At 38.7% G+C, this 19,900-nt stretch overlaps 1 protein-coding gene across 1 annotated transcript; it reads left to right on the forward strand.

The window, feature by feature from the left end:
• The first annotated feature begins 15,646 nt into the window (after positions 1–15,646).
• On the forward strand, positions 15,647–16,596 carry LOC147603239 (uncharacterized). Its single transcript, XM_086796693.1, has one exon. The coding sequence runs from the start codon at positions 15,723–15,725 to the stop codon at positions 16,566–16,568; it is 846 nt and encodes a 281-aa protein (XP_086652819.1). The 5' UTR covers positions 15,647–15,722; the 3' UTR covers positions 16,569–16,596.
• The last annotated feature ends 3,304 nt before the right edge of the window (positions 16,597–19,900 follow it).

Below are 19,900 nucleotides of genomic sequence, written 5' to 3' on the forward strand. Positions count from 1 at the left end.
GTCCAAAAGAAGGTTTCTAGCTGAAAACAATCTCTTAAATTTGGTTAATCATAGAATTGATGTAGATAAGTTCAGGTGGATGGAGAGAGAAGTGGAGCTTGATGAATGTTGGATAGCCCTCCTCAAGTTGGGTAAGGAAAGATCCCCAGGCTAGGATGGGCTCTCATTGGAATTTTTTCTCTCTTTCTTGCCTTCCCTTAAGGAAAAGGTGGAAATACTTGTGGGAGGCAAGCATCCCTTTAAAATTCTAGGTTTTTTTAATGGAGAGTCTGCATGCTGGCCCTACCTCTTGGAACTAAACTTCTTGGAAGGAACTTCACCTCATGTTGCTGCCCCAGGTGTAGAACAACCTTGGAGGATGGGAGACATGCTTTATGGGAATGCCCTACTATTAGGGGAGTATGGGTTATAATTGGAAAATGGGTATGTAAGTTGCTAGGAGTTCAGGGTCTTTGGGGGGGGGGGGGGGGATTGGGTTCTTGGAAGGGAGATTGATGTTAAGGGTGCCATCAGTCTATTATTTAACATTATTAGATTTTGTTGCCTATGGGAAATATGGGTATCCAGGAACAACATAGTCTTTCAGAAAGGGGGGAATATTGGTCTAGATGTTACTGAGCTGATGTATAAATGTATTCATTTCTGTTGGTCCATATATTATGTTAATAAGTTAAATAATGCTGATATATTCTAGGCAATATACTCTCTACAGGTTGGGATTAGTTGATCTACAGCTGACCCTTGTACGTACTAGGTTTCCTAACTTGTGTTATTATGTAGGGATATTCATGCTATAATGTGAAAGAAAGGCTGCCCAAATATGGGACAAAGACAAGAAGATGGTACCTAAAGGAGAAACACCCCATCTACACCTTTGTGGCCTTTATAGAGAACACTCTAGGCACCAGACCAGTGGTGAAGGTGAGGGTAGGTAAACAAGTCTTGGAGTAGATGCCTCCCAAAGGTTGTATCTTTGAAGCAATGATGATAGCCTGCATGTAGCTAGGTGCATGTAGCTTATTTCCTTGAGCTTTTGTTTGGAAAGTGGGATCGTTGATACAAGTTTCTTAATTGTAATGTAAATGATCTGGAGTAAACTTTGGCCAAGGGCCTCTCTCAACTTTTTGTAACTGTCATTTATAGGTAATAATATTATATATATATATATATATATCTATCTATTTCTCAAAAAAAAAAAAGAGCAGCCGAGAGTACAGCCGTCGAAAGCGCACAGGAGCGGGGCTCCTAGTGAAGGTTCAAAGCAGCAAAGCGCTTGGAGGGAGACGAAGGGAGTCAATGCAGAGGTAGCAGGGAGGTTGGTACTGTTGTTGACCGCGACGAGCGAACTAGAAAATGGTGAATAACGCCATAAGGCTTTATTAAGCGTTTAGATAAGGCTTAGTAAGCCTTATATTAACGGCTAAGGCTTAAGCCTTACAAAAGGGGATGCAATGAGGTGATCCATCCACATGGCTGAAGCAAAGCCAAAGAAAAAAAGGTACCAAATCGTCGGTAGCACTAACCACAATAAATGATAACAATGCTAGATTCAGCAAAAGCCTCACTACATATTTCATTGATCAAGAGCCTTTTTTTATTTGGTACGAAATCAAGTACATAAACAGAAGCGTGTTGGTGGGTGGATCTCACCCAAAAGGTGCCCCCTACTTTTCTCAATCTTCTCCCAAATATCTCTGTTTGAATCTAGAGTTGGTGATAACTCCTTTTTGACTAGGGATGGAACCTTTTTGCTTTTACAAATAACCTTTGCACATCCTTTGGATAATTATTTGCTATTTTTAACACACGCACATTTCCCAACATCTCTCTCTTGCATGCGTGCACACACACACACACACCCTCCCCAAACCTCTCTTTCTCTCTCTCTCTCTCTCTCTCTCTCTCTCTCTCTCACACACACACACACACAAACACACACACACACACACACACACACACACGCACGCACACACGCATGCACACATAAAGAAAAATCAAAGTCATGTAGGACGGCCATTGAATAACCATTCTACATGGCATTTAATAAAGCTCTCTCTCTTTCTCTCTATGTCGCTCTCTACACACACTCATCTCTCTGTCTCTCTCTCTCTCTCTCTCTCTCTCTCTCTCTCTCTCTCACACACACACACACACACACACACACACACACACAAAACCCCTCCACACATTTATTCCTCTCTCTCTCTCTCTCTAATTCTCTACACATCTCCCTCTCTCTCTCTCTCTCACACACACCCCCCCACACCCCCTCTCTATCCCTCACAAACAATCACGCCCCACCCCACCCCACACACATACACACACCTCTTTGTGTATGTGTTATAATGCTCTTTTGGAAAGTGTGGTGCCCCCTAAATTATGTAGCTTGTTCATTGTGAGAGGTTGGTCTTTTACATCCCAATCTATGTATTTGAAGATTTCAATGAAGAATTCGATATCGTTTACAAGGTTGAAAGTAGTGGTTCTCCCACCACTAACATCCTATCTATCTTTCAATGAAAGTAGTGGCTCTCCCACCACTAACATCCTATCTGTCTTTCTAAAATACTTTTTTTTTGCCTTTCCCACTACCTTTGGTAGAATTTCTTTTTTTCCTTTATCTAATCTTCATCCCAAGGGAGTGCTTTGATCTTTGATGTGGCATGCACCAATATAAAATGAGTGACATGATAAACCTCAAGAATAGTAAATGGATGATAATTACCTACAATACATCAAGAATACTAAATGAATGATAATTACCTAGAATACAGACTACACTAATAGACTCATTAGCAGTGATACCACGTATCCTTTGAATTTATCTCCTCATGCCTGAGAAGAGAGTCTATCCACTTTATCTTCTCGAGATAAAGTTTCTACCAAATATCAAGGATCAACTAATCTAAAGAGTTACATCAAAAAGATATTATGCCCTAGACATGTCACCCTAAGTAAGGTAAAAGAAAGCAATTAAAACAACTTTGTGGAGACCCCAAAAATTTGCAAGTATAAAACATGTTACCCATTTAATGATTTCAAAATCATAGGTAATTCAACTTCACCACTTATCAAACTTTAACATGTGTCATCTACTTAGGATGTCTCTATCATTGGGTACTTAAATCTGAAAGCATAAAGTGTTTAGAAATAATATGGGATTTATACAAGTATAGACAATGATAAAAGGTCTAATTAAGGATTTAGGGGTCCTTATTAACAAAAGGCTCTCCTTCCATCATCCAATGAGCATATGGTTCCCATCCTAGACAACTAAGTTCTTCCTTATTGACAAAAGGCACTCCTTCCATCATGCAATGAACTAATGGTTCCCATCCCAAATAACCAGGTTCTTCCTTATTAACAAAAGCCTCTCCTTTCATCATGCAATGAGCCTTTGGTTCCCATCCCAGACAACTAGGTTCTTCCTTTCAAGGTGAGACTATTTCAAAGCTCTTTGAGCTTGAAATTATTTGAACCATAGGTTCTTCTTTTCAAAGTGAGACTATTTTAAAGACTCTTTGAGCTTGAAATCTTATTGGACCATCAACCCTTAATACACCTTGCATCATAAGGCTCATATAAGGAATAGGTGACTCATGGTCTCAGACATAATGAAGTCACCCATGGGAGCCACATATCCATGAACATCGAGTGTATTTTTAAGCTAATATAATTGGTCTTATTGGTGGTCCTACTTATTGTTAGGTTCACATAACCTATTTATTAGAAATTGTAGGAGCCTTTCCTCTATGTCTATAAAGTGTCGTGAGATGACTACTACTCATGTCATGATGGGTACCTCTTTATGTCCATGCGCATAGGGTGATGTAGCTTGTGATATTATCAATGTCTCTTGTGTCTTATACGTGTTGGTTCTTCTTAGACTAGGTGTTTGGTGCCATCCTAGATGAAAAGAATTAAAATGATGTAATTGGCATAGTTGATATAGAAATCTTACGAGGAGAGAGAGAGAGAGAGAGAGAGAAGATGATATATCTTATCATGTGTACAAGATCTCATGGGCATCAAAAATCGAAAAAGGAATATTTGATCAATGCATATGAAACTTAAGTCATCTATGCCCTGCTTTCAAAACCTCTTTGGCAAGCGTAATTTTGGCAACATGAAAACATGGCAAACTTTGTCAAAATTACTATGCATGTGAAGCTACTAGTAGTAAGCCCATGTGGGTAGAGACCCTTTTCTAAAGTAAGCATGGATAATAACTTCTCTCTCTTGTCCATGTGCTACCCTCAACATAATCTAAGTTCTTGTAGACTATTTGGCATGTGATTGACATCCAAAATATGTCTAAAATTGATACAACAATGAATTTCATGTAGATAAACCTCTACGTAAGTAGATAAACCTTTGTAGATATATGCATTTGCATGAAGATAAAACTCTATGCAAGAGCATGTACAAATTTGACATCTAGAGGAACTTTCCCAAGTTGGCATAAAACCCTCTTAAAACCCTCTAATTGGCAATTAAAAAACTCAAGAAGGGATTCCCTTTGATTTCTTCCATAAAGCAGTCACCTTCTTTGATTATTCTTACTCTTTAGAACATTAAAAATATAATGAGCCACTTCTTTTGAATATTTTTTTATAGAATATAATTTATTATAAATATTCTATTTCTTTGCCTCGTCATTTATTTTCTTATTCAATCGCAAAGACCTTTGATTCTAGCAAGTTTTCCCTAAAATGCTACTTTATTTATTCATGGATTTGTAAGAATAATGATCATGCTAGCGTAGTCTAATGTTATTTTAAACAATTAGTGTATTAATAGCTAGAAAAAATGCATAAAACCATTCCTTTCCTTTTAAAAAAAGAGCATAAGAGAGGTTCTTGTCCACCGCCATGTCTTCATGCACAAGAATTTTTTGTCAGAATAGAGAACAACAAAACTTACTTATCACAAACCAAGTTGCAAGTTTTAGTTCACCAAGAGATAATGTCATAAAAATTGTTATATGAAAGTGGGAAAATATATTACCATTTTAACAATGATCAAGCTTGTATATGAGTGCAATAGAATAGAGTACAAAACACTTGAAGGGGGTCTTTTATAATATGTTGTTTTGGCTTAAAAGTACAAAGCATGTGGGTAATGTGATCTAGAACAAAATTTTACAGAACATCCTCCTACGTGTACAGAACATCCTCCTACATACATGTAGGAGGATGTTCTGTAAAATTTTGTTCTAGATCACATTACCCACATGCTTTGTACTTTTAAGCTAACACAACATTTACAGAACATCCTCCTATATACATGAACTACATGTGGGTAATGTGATCTTGAACAAAATTCTACAGAACATCCTCCTATATACATGAACTACATGAAGTAGAAGAGCATATTCCTATTTTTTAATGTAAACTACATGAACTATTATTTCCTAACTTTTTCCTTTCTTTTAAAGGGTTTTCCCTCGTTTTTTTCAAATATAATTGATAGATTTTAAATTCCAGGCTTGCACATATGGAGACCATACATACTAGGTGAGGAGGTTAGAAGAATGATGACACCTATGGAGAGCATACATATTGGGTGAGAAAGCTAGAAGCATAATGACACCTATGGAGCCCATAAGGGGGTTACAAGCATGAGGGCAGCCACTATTAAAAGAAACTTAGATACAAAAAAAGGACACAAAAATATTTTTAAAAATCTAATACATGTTTTGAGGATTGGTCGTTTTGATCGGCCTTGAGCTGCTCTTCTTCTAGCCAATGTTCATTTTTGCAAATTGAGTCTAATCTTTATAGGAAGGTCTACTGGAAAGTTGAAACTTCTTAAAGAACGGTCATGTTTTTACTTTGTAGGACTGTTTATTGGAAAGTTGACCTTCTTAAAGAAGGTAATTTTTTACTTTATAGGAAGGCTTATTGGAAAGTTGGCCTTCTTTAAAGAAGGTTAACTTTTTTACTTTGTAGGAAGATACGTTGGAAAGTTGACCTACTTGAAGAAGGGTCAAATTTTTAATTTTGGTTTCTATGTAGAAGTTATCTTTTCACAAATACATGTTCTTTTCAAATATTTTGAATAATAAATAACCATATATCTAAAAATAGAACCAATAATTTTCAAACACAAATACCTTAAAGAATGACTAAAAGCATGAAAATAGTTCTTTTCAAATATTTTGAACAAGAAATATGCGATAGATCTCAAAATATAACCAATAATTTTCAAACAAAAATACCTTAAAGAATCACTAAAACATGAAAATACAAACGTTCATGTGAACGTCTAATTCTTTTTTCCCCTTTCAATGTGAAGGGAATTTTTTTTTGCATTCTATTTTCAACTACTTCTCTGATAGCTCTAGAAGGGCATAAACCTTGCTTCTAGTGCATGGTTATCTTTCACATGTACAAATTGTAAGAAATTACAACTTTTGTTTTGGCACAAATAGCAACACCTTCACCAAGAACAAGATCTATGAAGATAGAGATAGCAATTTCAAATTACTACTACTATAATATGTGATTATTACTACTATAATATGAAGTTACAACTTCTGGCAACATCCTTCCACCCATATGCTCTTATAAGGGGAGCTTAGATGGAAATCTGGAAAGACATGAAGAGAGAGGATTGTATGCACTATGAAAGAAGGAAGCACATAGTAGTGAAGGTAGGTTACAAAATTGAGAATATGAATATGATGGAAGTTGTCAAACTTGTCTATATATAGTACGTATGCTTGGCTATCAGGCTTTCAACCCATGTCAACCACCCTAAGTTGAGTTCCCCAACTAGGGCCAATCGGTCGCCATGTCACCCAATTGAGGTAGCAATAGACTGGACAAGAGACCTATGCTTTCAAGTACATATTCCAGACCCATTCAAGGTCACTTGGGTTCTTATTAGGGCCCCACAACCCAAGGAAAGTGTATCTTGGGAAGATCTCCCTCTACCCTTAATGTGGTCTGATATGGGTGCATTAGCTCACACTTGCATGTAGTCTATTGGCATGATGCCAAACCTACCTTAGTTGTTGTTTAACCATTTGGCTACATATGGCCTCACCCTAGTATCCAAGCCGAACTTACTGCACAATGCATGTGCTATTATACCACAAAGTGGCATCTCTTCATAAAAGGGCATTACAATATAGAGCTAATTGATACCTAAATAGTCAACATGTTGAGGGTGGAGCAATGATTTCCAATACAAATGACCCTTGAATTAAACTTCTTTAAATATTTTAAGTTTTAATTATTTTGACAAATAAGATCTACTTATTGTTCACATGTTGAGTCCATTCTTATAGTACTAAAGGGATTTTAAAAAACTATAAATTTGGAACATTCTTCTATCTTATAGAGAGATGAATAAGATCAATAAAAGAACACATTTTTCTTTTGAGAGTTGAACAAGATCAATAAAAGCACACGTTTTTCCTTTTGGGGTGGATAATGCATTCAATAGGGTTTGGAAAATCTTGGTAGAGAGAGGAATTATTCTTTAATTGGAAAACTAAATCTATACTAGACAAAATTATCATATTTCCTACCATGAAGACAAATATTTGCAAAGCTTAGACAAATAGATCTTTAATATATATTTATATATTATCAAAGTGAGATGCTCGTAGTTACACAATAAAAACTTCTTTTGATTGGGTATAAAGACACCTTAGAATATTTAAAAATACGTTCAAAGCTCACTATTTTAATCTTTGAGCCACTTCTTTAAAAGATTCTTTCAAAGAAAATAGATGTTTTTAAAGTTCTTACAAAGTATTGTAATTGTTTGTCCCATCATTTATTTCCTTATTCAAACTCAAATTTGTCAGAAATATCATTGATTCTATAATTTTTTTTCCTAAAATTCTACTCTATTTATTCATGGCTTTGCAATAATGACACAAGTCCTTAATAGTCTAATGTTATCTCAAATAATGAGTTTATTAGAAATTTTTTGAGATAAAAACTTTCCTTTCCTCAAATGAACAGAGCATAAAATTGGTTTTTTTCCATCATGTCTATAAAGAGTTTTTGTTAGACTAGAGACTAGAGATTAAAAAAACTTACTTATCACAAACTAGGCTACAAGTTTTAGTTTGCAAACCAAGCTATAAGTTTTAGTTTACCAGAGTGTGTCGTAATTTGTTTCCTATTGACTATTATTATTTTTCTTCTTTCACATATGTTTATATGAGGAAACATTAATTATATTACCATTTTAAGAAGGATCAAGCTTGTATAGAGGAAAATGATCTATTTTTTAATATATTGGTTAGGCTAAGAAGTACAAATTAAGAAATACAAAGCATGTGGTTAGTGTGGGCTTGACTATAAATTGATATGTACTATTATTATTATTATTATTTGTATGTCACAAATAAAATAAAATTTAACACCTTTTCTAAGTAAGCATAATATAAAGGGCCACAATTATCTAGCATAATTGCTAGTAGGTAAAATAACAACACAAAAGATATCATATCAGAACTCTCATTTATGAATCATAAAGATAAAGAAAACGTTGGACATTTCATTTAATAACAATGGAATAGAACAATGTTTTAAAAAAGAAGATCCACGTCCCACTTTGATTTAATAATATAGAATTTAAAAATATAAACAAATAATGTTAGAAATAAACAAAAGATAAGACTAGAATTTCCATTGATTTATTTAATATACAAGATTGTTGTTGCTCCTTTAAGTGCCACAATCTCTACAAGACATCGCTATGCAGATGTAATCCCCCTACCGCAACTATAACATGCCCATTGGCCTATAGAATATATCGAGAGTGACTATTAGCAAGCTGTATTCAAACATTTTCTATTTAAGAAGGCTACAAGAAATATACCTCCTCATATCCCTCATAACCATGGTGGTGGTAGGGTCCTTGTAATTACAAATATAAAGTTCATCAAAGCTTCAATCCCACTTTTTGTGTTGCCTACCCAATGCTTGCAGTTACTACCACATGTGACATCCACCAATTCTTTACTCTTAATCATTCCATGAGGGAATGAAATAAATATAAGGGTTGATGGAGAGCGAGGTGGGAAAATCAGTCCACACCATGAGAAGCCTCCCAAATGTCCATTGGGAAGGGACAAATAATGTTTGGCCCTCCCTTTCTAGCCCACCCACATTCCTACACAACTCCTTGTCATACTAGATAGAGTTTATAAAATAAAAGACGAAGATAGTGCTTTAAATCTTAACAATACACAATATATTATTGAATTTAATAAACTAACTTGCTTCTTTGCTTTCCTCCTTATGTTATCTATCCACCAATGCTAGTGTGCATCTATAAATGCTATGAAGAAATATCATTGAACATAGTATATGGCTCTGCCAAACACAATAGTCATAAAGTCTTATTTGAGAAGATGAGCCCAACATAGTTTTGAATGCAAAAATGTAAAAAATGTAGATAGGGTTTAATGTTAATCTCCAAATAAACTAGATGTGAGATAGAAAGATGCCAAAAAGATAAGAGTGTTGCTCCTCTTAAACGTGTGTGTGTGTGTGTGTGTGTGTGTGAGAGAGAGAGAGAGAGAGAGAGAGAGAGAGAGAGAGAGAGAGAGAGAGAGAGAGAGAGAGAGAGAGAGAGAGAGAGAGAGAGAGAGAGAGAGAGAGAGAGAGAGAGAGACTTACCTAGTTGATCTCCCAGAGTAAACTGTGTGTGGAAAGTGGCAGGAGTGGGGGTTTTTTTGGTAGATTTTTAATTAACCTTCAAGAGGTGGAGGAGGGAGGGGGGTTTCTTTTGTAGATCAATAATTAACCTTGGTCAAACCTTAAACCATGGATAAATTGAGCCCTAATTATTTATAAGGATTGAAGCAAGTTCAACCTTAGATAAAATTTATTTAGGGCTTCTAATCTAACTACTCTCTCTCTCTCTCTCTCTCTCTCTCTCATAACATACATCATTATCAATTTTTTTAAAATTAAACCACCAAGTTGAAAAAACATTTTAGCACCTACACATAAAGTTCTATACACCTAGAGGGAGTAATTTTGTAGACGTAACTCATCGTTATTTAGCGACGATTGATTACCCTATGATTTAATTCTTTTCACACATGCACCATTATGCCACCATTCTATACATGAAGGTTGAGTTAGTTTTTCTTGAATCATTACCTTTCTCCAATTCCCATGTCTTTGTCACATACATTTGTACCATAAGAGAGAACAATTTTATGAGGCTATGATCACCAACTTTCAAGAGAAACTTTTACAGTGGTTTCACTACCAGACAACCAAGAGGAAAGGGACTATTACTTGTGTCAATGTACTTACACAAACATGTACTTAAGGTAGACATGATGGATGGATTTTGCATCATGCCCATGTGGAAGCGTGGTCGTTAAGGTCACTTACATTGAGTACAACATGGATAATTGTATATTTTAAATGGCCCAAGGAGCATATGTACCTCTTAAAAAAATACCATCCTCCTCCTCCTCTCTCTCTCTCTCTCTCTCTCTCTCTCTCTCTCACACACACACACACACACACACACACACACACACACACACACATAGTGTAACATGTACAATTGTATATTTTAAAGAGCCCAAGGAACATATGTACCTCTAAAACAAACCCTCTCTCTCTCTCTCTCTCTCTCTCACACACACACACACACAGTGTAACATGTACAATTGTATATTTTAAAGAGCCCAAGGAACATATGTATCTCTAAAACAAACCCTCTCTCTCTCTCTCTCTCTCTCTCTCACACACACACACACACACACACACACACACACATGTATACATGCATGCATGCACACACACATAAATCTCTCCCTCTGTGTAACATGTACAATTGTATATTTTGAAGAGCCTAAGGAGCACATGTACCTTTAAAACAAACCCTCTTCTGTCAATAAACCTCCATAACCATAGCCTCAAGCTTTGAAAATAAACAAGAAGGAGATAAATATAGCAACTATGCATGACAAAGAGAGTGGGTTCAATCTCCCCCCATGCATGAGTGAGCACGCTTCCTCATGCATGTATTTATGTATTAGCAAAAAGCAAGTGCTCACAAATATAGCTTGATACATTCCACTTTGGGCCATTAATATGAAAAAGTAACTTGGTCCCCAAGCTAGTCTATTTACATTAAAATTGTAGCAATTTAATTAAATGAAACTATGGGCAGACAAACATCGTTGCACATCAAAATACAATGGCCGTGCACCGGCCAAAATCCATCGCACCCACACTACTCTATGCATTGATCTCCTCAGCAAAAGCACAAGAGATTAAATCTCGCTTATCCGCCCAACACGATGCAACCACTGCTCTATGCTCTCATGCGCATAGCCAATCATGACCATGTGGCAAATGAGCGTACCACATAAAATATCAAATAATTCCATAATTCTCATTCCATAAAATACCACAGGGTTAAAAAGTAATTGTCCTCAGTTGTGTGAAATAAAGAAAAGAAAGGGTGGCTAACCTCATGCTAATGTGCTACCTTAGTCGGCGAAGCGGCACTAAATCAACATGCTGCCTCAGTCGGCGAATCGGCACTAAAGTAACGTGCTGCCTTAGTCGGCGAATCGGCACTAAAGTAACGTGCTGCCTTAGTTGGCAAATCGGCACTAAAGTAACGTGCTACCTCAGTCAGCGAATCACTAAAGTAATGTGCTACCTGAGTCGGGAAATCGTCACCAAAACATGTGGAGGTACTGTCACTGCCTTAGTCCGGTGAATCCGTGTCCATAAAAGAATCAATGTGAATGTGAGTGGTATGCCATAATCAAGTGTCGGTAGTGTAGGGTAAGCGATGTTTTAGGAATCCACTATGATTCCTCAATAGAATGATTCTTATACTTCACCAAGTAACGATGATACACAGTGCCATTATGGGTGGTTGTCTGGTCATGGTCTATAATACTTTCAGGTACTAGAACTTCAGAGTCATCCTTGAGGAGAGGTGGATCATCAATAATAGGGTTAACAAGAGCGGGGCCTTTAAAGGGTCTCAATAAACTAATGTGGAATGAGTTATGTATCTTCCAGTGGAGTGGGAATGCCCGACACTTGCAAGCATAGGTCTTTTGTTTAGTCTATTGTTACCTTAGTTGGGTGATGTGGGTGGCCTATTCGATGTAGGGTGGTTAGCATGGTTTGGCCGACACCTTTGGGTACTATATGTAGATAGGTTTGACAAATTCCATCATATTTAGATTATCAGTTTAAGATCTACCTTCACTACTACATGCACCCTTCTTTCATAGTGCATACAATCCTCCATCTCAACGCCTTTTGAGATTGCCATCCAAGCTCCCTTACAAGAGAATATGGGTGGAAGAGGCAATTGAAATAAGTTGTAATGACATATTGTAATAGCAATTTGGAATTATTCTCTATGTGTATCCTAATAGATCTTGTTCTTTGTGAAGGTATTGGTATTTGAGTTGAAGAGGTGCTAAAGCACAAGTATTGGTATTTGAGTTGAAGAGGTGCTAAAGCACAAGTTGTAATTTCTTACAATTTATAAGTGGTGGTAGAGACAACCATGCACTAGAAGCAAGGTTCTTTTTGAAGGTTTATGTGTTGGAGGTGCAAATCTCGCATGGGTACAGGGGATTGCAAGATGGGAAAAGGGATACCAAGTAATCTCACATGCAAAGGCAATGTGGAAGATGAAAGGGTATATAGTCCAAAGGGATCTCTCTATCTTCACCTCCCCCAAGCTTGTCTTTTATGAAAGATTAGAGGGCTGGTTAGACAGAGTGGGGACCTACCTTAGCATGCCAGAGGTTCCGACGGTGTGTGCCTCCAAGGGTGCTAGCAGCCTTCACGAATTTGAAGTTAGGATTGGTCGAGATATTTTTGAAAATTCTAAAAGGAAGAAGAAGACTCCTATCTCTATAAGTTTAAGTCATTGTGGGCACACCATCAATTTCTTCCTTGGTGTGTAAACTGTGACACATCATGGGCGGCATGGCAACTCTTAGTCTCCAAGATGGAATTAGAGCCCCGATTCATGGTCCTGGGAAACTTCCCTCACTACTCAATTGGAGGGCCCCGGTTCATGGTCCTGTGCCACTTCCCTCCCTGCTTAATTGGAGGGGGGTGTTGGAGGTAAAAATCTCACATGGGTAGTGGGGATTGCAAGATGGACAAAGGGATGCCAAGTAATCCCACATGCAAAAGTAGCGTGGAAGATTAATGGGTATATATAGTCCAAAGGGACCCCTTCTATCTTCAACTCCCCCAAGCTTGTCTTTTATGGAAGGCTGGAGGGTTGGTTAAGAAAAGTGGGGACTTGCCTTAGGCCAATTGTCAATTTCTTCCTTGGTGTGTAAACCATGACACATCATGGTGGGCGGCATGGCAACTCTTGGTTTCCAAGATTATGAGCCTTCTATCTTCAACAACGGGCCCCCAAGCTTGTCTTTTGTGGAAGACTGGAGGGTTGGTTAGGCAAAGTGGGGACCTCCCTTTGCATGTCAAAGCCTCCATAGGCCCATACGGATGTGTGTGCCTCCAAGGGTGCTAGCGGCCCTTGGTGGAACATTGGCACGTATGTTGGCCAATCGTCAATTTCTTCGTTTGTGTGTAAACCATGACACATCATGGGCGGCATGACAACTCTTGGTTTCTAAGATTCTGAGCCTTCTAGAGCTATTCTAGAGCTATTTTAGCCTACAAGTAGAGAGTAGTAAGGAATGAAACCATGTAAAAAAATTTGCCCGTCACATTGAAAGTGCAAAAAAGAATCAGACCTTCACATGAAGGGCGCTTTATGATAAAATATTAGTCAGTCTTTAAGGTATTTGTGTTTGAAAAATATTGGTTCTATTTTCAAATCTTTGATTAGTAAAAAAGTTTGCCCGTCACATTGAAAGTGGAAAAAAGAATGACACCTTCACATGAAGGGCACTTATGATAATATATTAGTCATTCTTTAAGGTATTTGTGTTTGAAAAATATTGGTTCTATTTTCAGATGTTTGATTAATTCTTATTTAAAATCTTTGAAAAAAATCTATGAAGCCTTTTCAAATAAGATAACTTTTGCACTAGCCCATATACTTAAAGCAAAGTAAAAAATTGCTTTCCAATAGACCTTCCTACAAAGTAAAAAGACTTATCCTTCTTTAAGTTGACCTTCTTTAAGAAGGTCAACTTTCCAGCATACCTTCTTTCAAAGATTAGATTCGACTTGCAAAAATGAGTGTTGTGGCTAGAGGAAAAGCACTTCAAAGATTAGGCCCAACCTGCAAAAATGAGCGTTGTGACTATAATTCAAGGCTGACCAAAACAACTAATCATCAAAACATGTGTTGTCTTTTTTGGGTTTTTTCACGCCGAAGTTTCTTTTAAAAGTGGTTGTCGTGATACTTATATCCCCTTTAGCCCCAACATGCATGGTCTCTTTGTGTGCACAAGCCTAGAATTTAAAAGCTATCATTTATCTTTAAAAAGAAGGGGAAAAAATAACCCCTTAAAAGAAAGGCCAAAGTCTGAGAAAAATAGGAGTCTCTTCTAATATCTTTACATAGAAATAAAGGTTTAAAAGGGACTTAGAAAATCCCACTTTATGCTTTTATTAAATGCATGTAGTGAAAGCTATTGTCATGCAAGTGACCCCCAAACTAATCAATGAGCTTTCATGCAAGCTATTGTCATGCAAGTGACCCCCAAACTAATCAATGAGCTTTCATGCAAGCTATTGTCATGCAAGTGACCCCCAAACTAATCAATGAGCTTTCATGGCAGGCATTAAATATGAGGAATATCAAAAGCAAAAAGAGAGATGCCCATCAATGGGCACTTGCCGAGTGGCTCAGCTCATCACGACCCACCCTAAGCAAGAGGTTGTGGGTTTGAGCCCTGACATCGTAGGGTTGTGTGTGTGTGTGTGTGTGTGCATAGTGTAGCTTCTAGCTCGGCTACATCTGCTCGAAAGGGGGCTTTTGAAAAAAAGAAGAAGAAAAAAAGATAGATGCCCTAACTCTTCAAATCAAAGTGGGATGCCACTTTAACATGAGCCCTTCAAATGCCAGTGTTAGAAAAAAAACATTTTCACTAGAAGGGGAGGTTTTTACCTCGCTTGTGACTTGTAATCTCTAGGTTATGAGTTCAAGTCCCACTAGGCTCTCTCATGTTATAAAGGGACACCTATGCTCACTTGATGTGTTTGGTTGCTCGGGCTCTTGCCCCTTGAACACTCGAGTGACTCCTCCTCCTTGGGTGGTGGATCACCCGAGATAGGAGGATCCATACGAGACCCCTCCGTTGTTCCAGCGCTCGACTCATCGCGGTGGTCATGGGGGATGCCTAATTCGTGGCTCTTGCCCGATGGTGAGTGGCCCTTGCCCGACCATGATAATTGGCAAATTGTTGGAAGGGGAAATCGGCTCCACCCACTTGAGTGGGCCCCGGGTGTGTACGAAAAAAACAACTGATTTTTTAAAACTAAAATTCTCTCAGTTAATTTCACGGCATGAAAAAATTTCAATCGATTTTCCTCAAAATGAGCCGTGAAAAATACAGTAAAGGACTAATTACTTAAGAAGTGAGTTGGCATGATGATGATTTATGATGATAATATATTATTCATGATGATGATTTATGATGATAATATATTATTATTGGATGTTTATGATATCATTTTTTTTGTAGGTACTCTCATAAGCATATGCTCTGAAGAGGGGGGGTTCTTAAAGGGGCGCTGAGTATTCCATCAGAAGCAGCAATGGCGAAAGCAACCCGTAGCTGGAGAAAGCTCCAGCAAATCTACGGCTCAGATGACTCCCGCTCCATCATCAGCCTCTCCCTGCAAGGCCTTGCGTTGGGCATCTCTGCGAGTGCCTGCTTCCTCTACTTCAACACCCTCACTCTCTACCTGACAAGGTCCTTCCCTCTGTTGCCCATCCAGGTATGGAGCCTCTTGGCAGGTTTTGTCGGAGGTTTCATGGCTCTGATGTGTGTTTGCTTCCTGGTGACTGCTGTCAATCTATGGTATTCTGGGTTGATTTTGCATTTGAACGTAGCACAGCAAATGATGGACATGGTGGATTGGCCCACTGTATGCCATGCCCTTGATGTGGGATGTGGTTCTGGCATGCTGCTCAATGCTGTGGCTTTGCAATTGAAGAAGGAGAGAGTAGGCGGGCGCATTGTTGGTGTAGACCTATGGCTTGATGGGGCAAGTGCCCGTGGCAAGACCATGTCTGCTACATTACAGAATTCAGTTATGGAAGAAGTGCATGAGTATGTGACATGCAAAAGTGGCGACCCCCGGAGTCTGCCTTTCGACGATGACCATTTTGACCTTGTTGTGTCCGCCCTATGTTTGCACAAGCTAGGTAGTGAGTATGGACCACGAAGCCTGGCGGCAGCCCATGAGCGGTTTAAAGGGTTGCAAGAGATAGTGAGGGTTTTGAAGCCAGGAGGGCAGGCAATCGTGTGGGATTTGTGTCATGTTCCTGAGTATGCACTCAAGCTTGAGCAGCTTAATATGCAGGATATCAGAGTGTCAAGGTGTATTCCGGCATTTATGATGCAAAGCCATACACTTTCTTTCAAGAAACCATTATAATTAATACATGTTGAGCATCTTTTGTGAACTGATGAACTTCCCAAACTACCATGTCTCATTGTGTGGCTTTGTTTAACGGTGGTCGAGCTTATGCTCTGTTGTGATCTTACTATGCTAGTTTTTTATATACACGCAGGATCCATATCTGAAAGTATACAATTCGATCTTGCCTGGATCTACATTTTTTCATTTTCATTTGGCATGTTGGCCCAGGTTCTTTGAGTAGAATAAAGACATTTGCTTTGATAATCTGAGAAGAGGAAGAACACATCGTGTATGCGGGTCTGGAAAAATGAGATCTGAGTTGTCGAATCAACTGTGCTTAAGTGGCAGAAAAACTTGCAGATCTTTAGACTTCAGCAAACTTGGAGCATAGCTGCCCATTTTTGTCAAATCTGTCAGGCTGTGAGCATTTCCCATGTTGTATCAATCCTCCCAGTCAACCATGATGTCAAGAGACAGCCATGTTTCCGTCAGAGAAAAGGGGCCACCACATCTCCCTGTTTTTTCAGATGGAGCAGCCTTCCGTAGGGGATGAAGCTCCTTTTCTCCAGTTTTTCTTCTTTTGTTTTCTGGTCGTCTTGTAAAGGTGAGCACAAGTTGTGATCATGTGGGAATGAAAAGCTCATGTGGTCCCAATATGAGACTGCAACAGTTTAGGTTACTTCAATTCTCTGGATCTTGGGTGGTGTGCTTTGATCGCGTGCTCTGGCTCCCTCGTGCATAGTAGTGTAGCACAAGGGCTCAGTAGCTTGGCAACCGGCTATAGACATGTGCCCTCCTTTTCCCATATGGAGCCGAAGTTTGCATAGAAGCAATGGCACTTTCAAATTGAAAACTTTTATTCCAGGTTTTGCAATAGTAAAACATCGCATTTATGCCTTTCCAGGGCCTTCATAAAACAGAGGAGAGGTGCTGTTAAAAGTTATTGTGGCATGAAGCAAGGGAAGGCCCTTGTGAGCACCGAAGCTGTCAAGAGGAGCATGGACGATATGGTGCAGCCAACACACTATTTTCAGCAATATAATACTCCATTTGCTGTACTAATTCTTTCTATTTGCTACTTCCCTTAGTGCTAGGCTTCATTATGGCTGAGTCTGCCCTGCATCTCCGGAGGTTTGACAGAAACTCAGTACGAAGGGCTTTGTGTGAATATACGCTCTAATGTGTGTGTGTGTGTGTGTGGAGTGCGTGTGAGAGCATATCTTGATACAGAGTTCTACACCCACTATTGGGCACTGATGACGTTAGTGGGGATGTCGTAGTATCTAGTCCATACTAGGCATAATGGAGTTGATAGTTAATAGTCTTCTGAGTTGACTACCATGAGTATATAACATGCACTTTCCTAGAAGGTGAATTTGGGCATGGTCCTGGATTCATCTAGGTATATAATACTCCATTGATCTGCACATGTTGGTGACAAGCTTTGTTCAGGACAGAAATTTACCATGAGTTGGCCGGTTATTCCCTTTTATGGCTAGCCGGAGGGCTATCTAAAGCATTGCTTGTAAGCTCTGCAGTAGTTATAGCAGACAAGGCATAAGATTCTAGGAGCGTACTCTTACGCTAGGAGGATACATGGTGGGAGCAGTTGCTTCCCTTGGTACTTTGAGATAGCATACATGGAGAACACTCCTACTTCTATCGCACGATCGATTTCAACATGGCATGATCTTTTGTGGAAGCCAAGTTCTGCTACCTAGTTTTTTAACTCATTTTGGTGTCCTTGGCATAGTACTTGTTTGATTCACACTTGGGGTAGTCTTCAAACCGTCCCATTTTACCGTTTTCAGGCTCTGCACCTTGTCCCTGAATTTCAAACTTCAGCAATTTTGATCTTGTACGAATTCTGGTCCAAGCTTGGACTCCATGCTTGAGTTTGTGAGACTTTTGAAAGGCCAGCTTCCTGTCTGGTAGCCTTGTCAAACCCCCCTCTTATGAAGGGCTTGCAAATGCCTTGCACCCCTCTGCATGATCCTCTACACTCTGATTTTTTGGGTGCAAGATCACCAGGATTTGGCCTCTATGCAGTGAAAGATAGGCAGCTTGTCCTCTTACTTCTTCCCTTTTAGCAAGTCTTTTTAACTTGCTGAGTGTGAGTCAGCTGAGGGGTGGAAAGAGCCATACAAGGGGCTCTTACTTGCCCAACAAGGCCAGTGAAAGCATTGGTACTCAAAGCTCCAACCCCAACCCACCACCACGGGGGTCCTATCTTTCCTCAGATTTCGAGCAGAATCCTGGACGTTGTCGATCATTGTTAAGGTAGGCATCTTGAGGAATGTATTGGAGGGGATTTTAATTGGACTCCTATACATGCTGACCTTGGACATGTCCCATAAACTCCAGTATCTTTTAATGGTGCGGTTGTACTTATAACAATGCAACATTTTACCATTAGTTGAGGATAGCATCAACAACGTGGAGTATTTTCAATTTTGTAGAGTGCTTTGTATGTTGCAACTATCTTGAAGTCTCCCATATGCTCTCTCAAAGTTTTTTTATGAGATACTTCAAACTACATAGGATACAGATAGCACTGATGCAATATATGATGAGGTATAATATAGATTTATGTGACATTGCATTGCATCCACAAAATTAAGACTCACAATTCATCATCTTGTTGTTGGTTAGACACAACTTATAATAAATGTCAATTGTAGTTGAGGTTGGAGCCGAGGGGAGAGTAGCCTCTTAATTCATGTACCTTGGTCCAAGAAGTCAGGGTGTTGGGATCATTGAATACAAGGTTTTAAGTATAATATTAATCTAGTGTATGTGGCTTCTTCAAGTAAATTGCAATTAAGATGAGATTTCGGTTGTGCCTTTCCATCTTGTGCCATGCGCGAATCTGGCATTTCCATAAAAGGTATTGTAAATTGCAATCTTGCCATCATAACTGTGAATGGCATTCACCTTGGATTGGCTGATGATGTGGAATTTGTGAAGAAGTTGCCCTTTCTAACCTTTTAACTCAAGTACATGTCCTTGTGTAGTGGAAAGACATTCTTCTTTCTTGATGGACCAAAAGATCAGAGAACAAATTTTGGTAAAAAGATACATGAAGCATGAGGATACAAGAATAAGAGGCATAAACAAAGGTAATGAACCTATGGACCAAGCTAAAGAAAAATTGCACACATTTCCTTTATTTTCCTCCATACTTGAGCCTATGTTGCCCACTCCATAGCTTCTCATCACTATCATTTCCTTGTATGCTGAATATAAAAGAGTTCTATTTTCCTCCATCCTTCAGGCTTTCTAGTTGTTTCTTATTAGCTTAAGTGTAATTTTGATCAGCAACCAAGGACCTTAGTTTTGCATATGGT

Source organism: Cibotium barometz, chromosome 64, assembly GCF_041138505.1.
Source record: "Cibotium barometz isolate CiBa-2024 chromosome 64, ASM4113850v1, whole genome shotgun sequence".
NCBI classification, from domain to species: domain Eukaryota; kingdom Viridiplantae; phylum Streptophyta; class Polypodiopsida; order Cyatheales; family Cibotiaceae; genus Cibotium; species Cibotium barometz.

Bases quoted from the DNA above. Each gene is read 5' to 3' on its own strand.
- LOC147603239 (XM_086796693.1), top strand. From the start codon at position 15,723: ATGGCGAAAGCAACCCGTAGCTGGAGAAAGCTCCAGCAAATCTACGGC.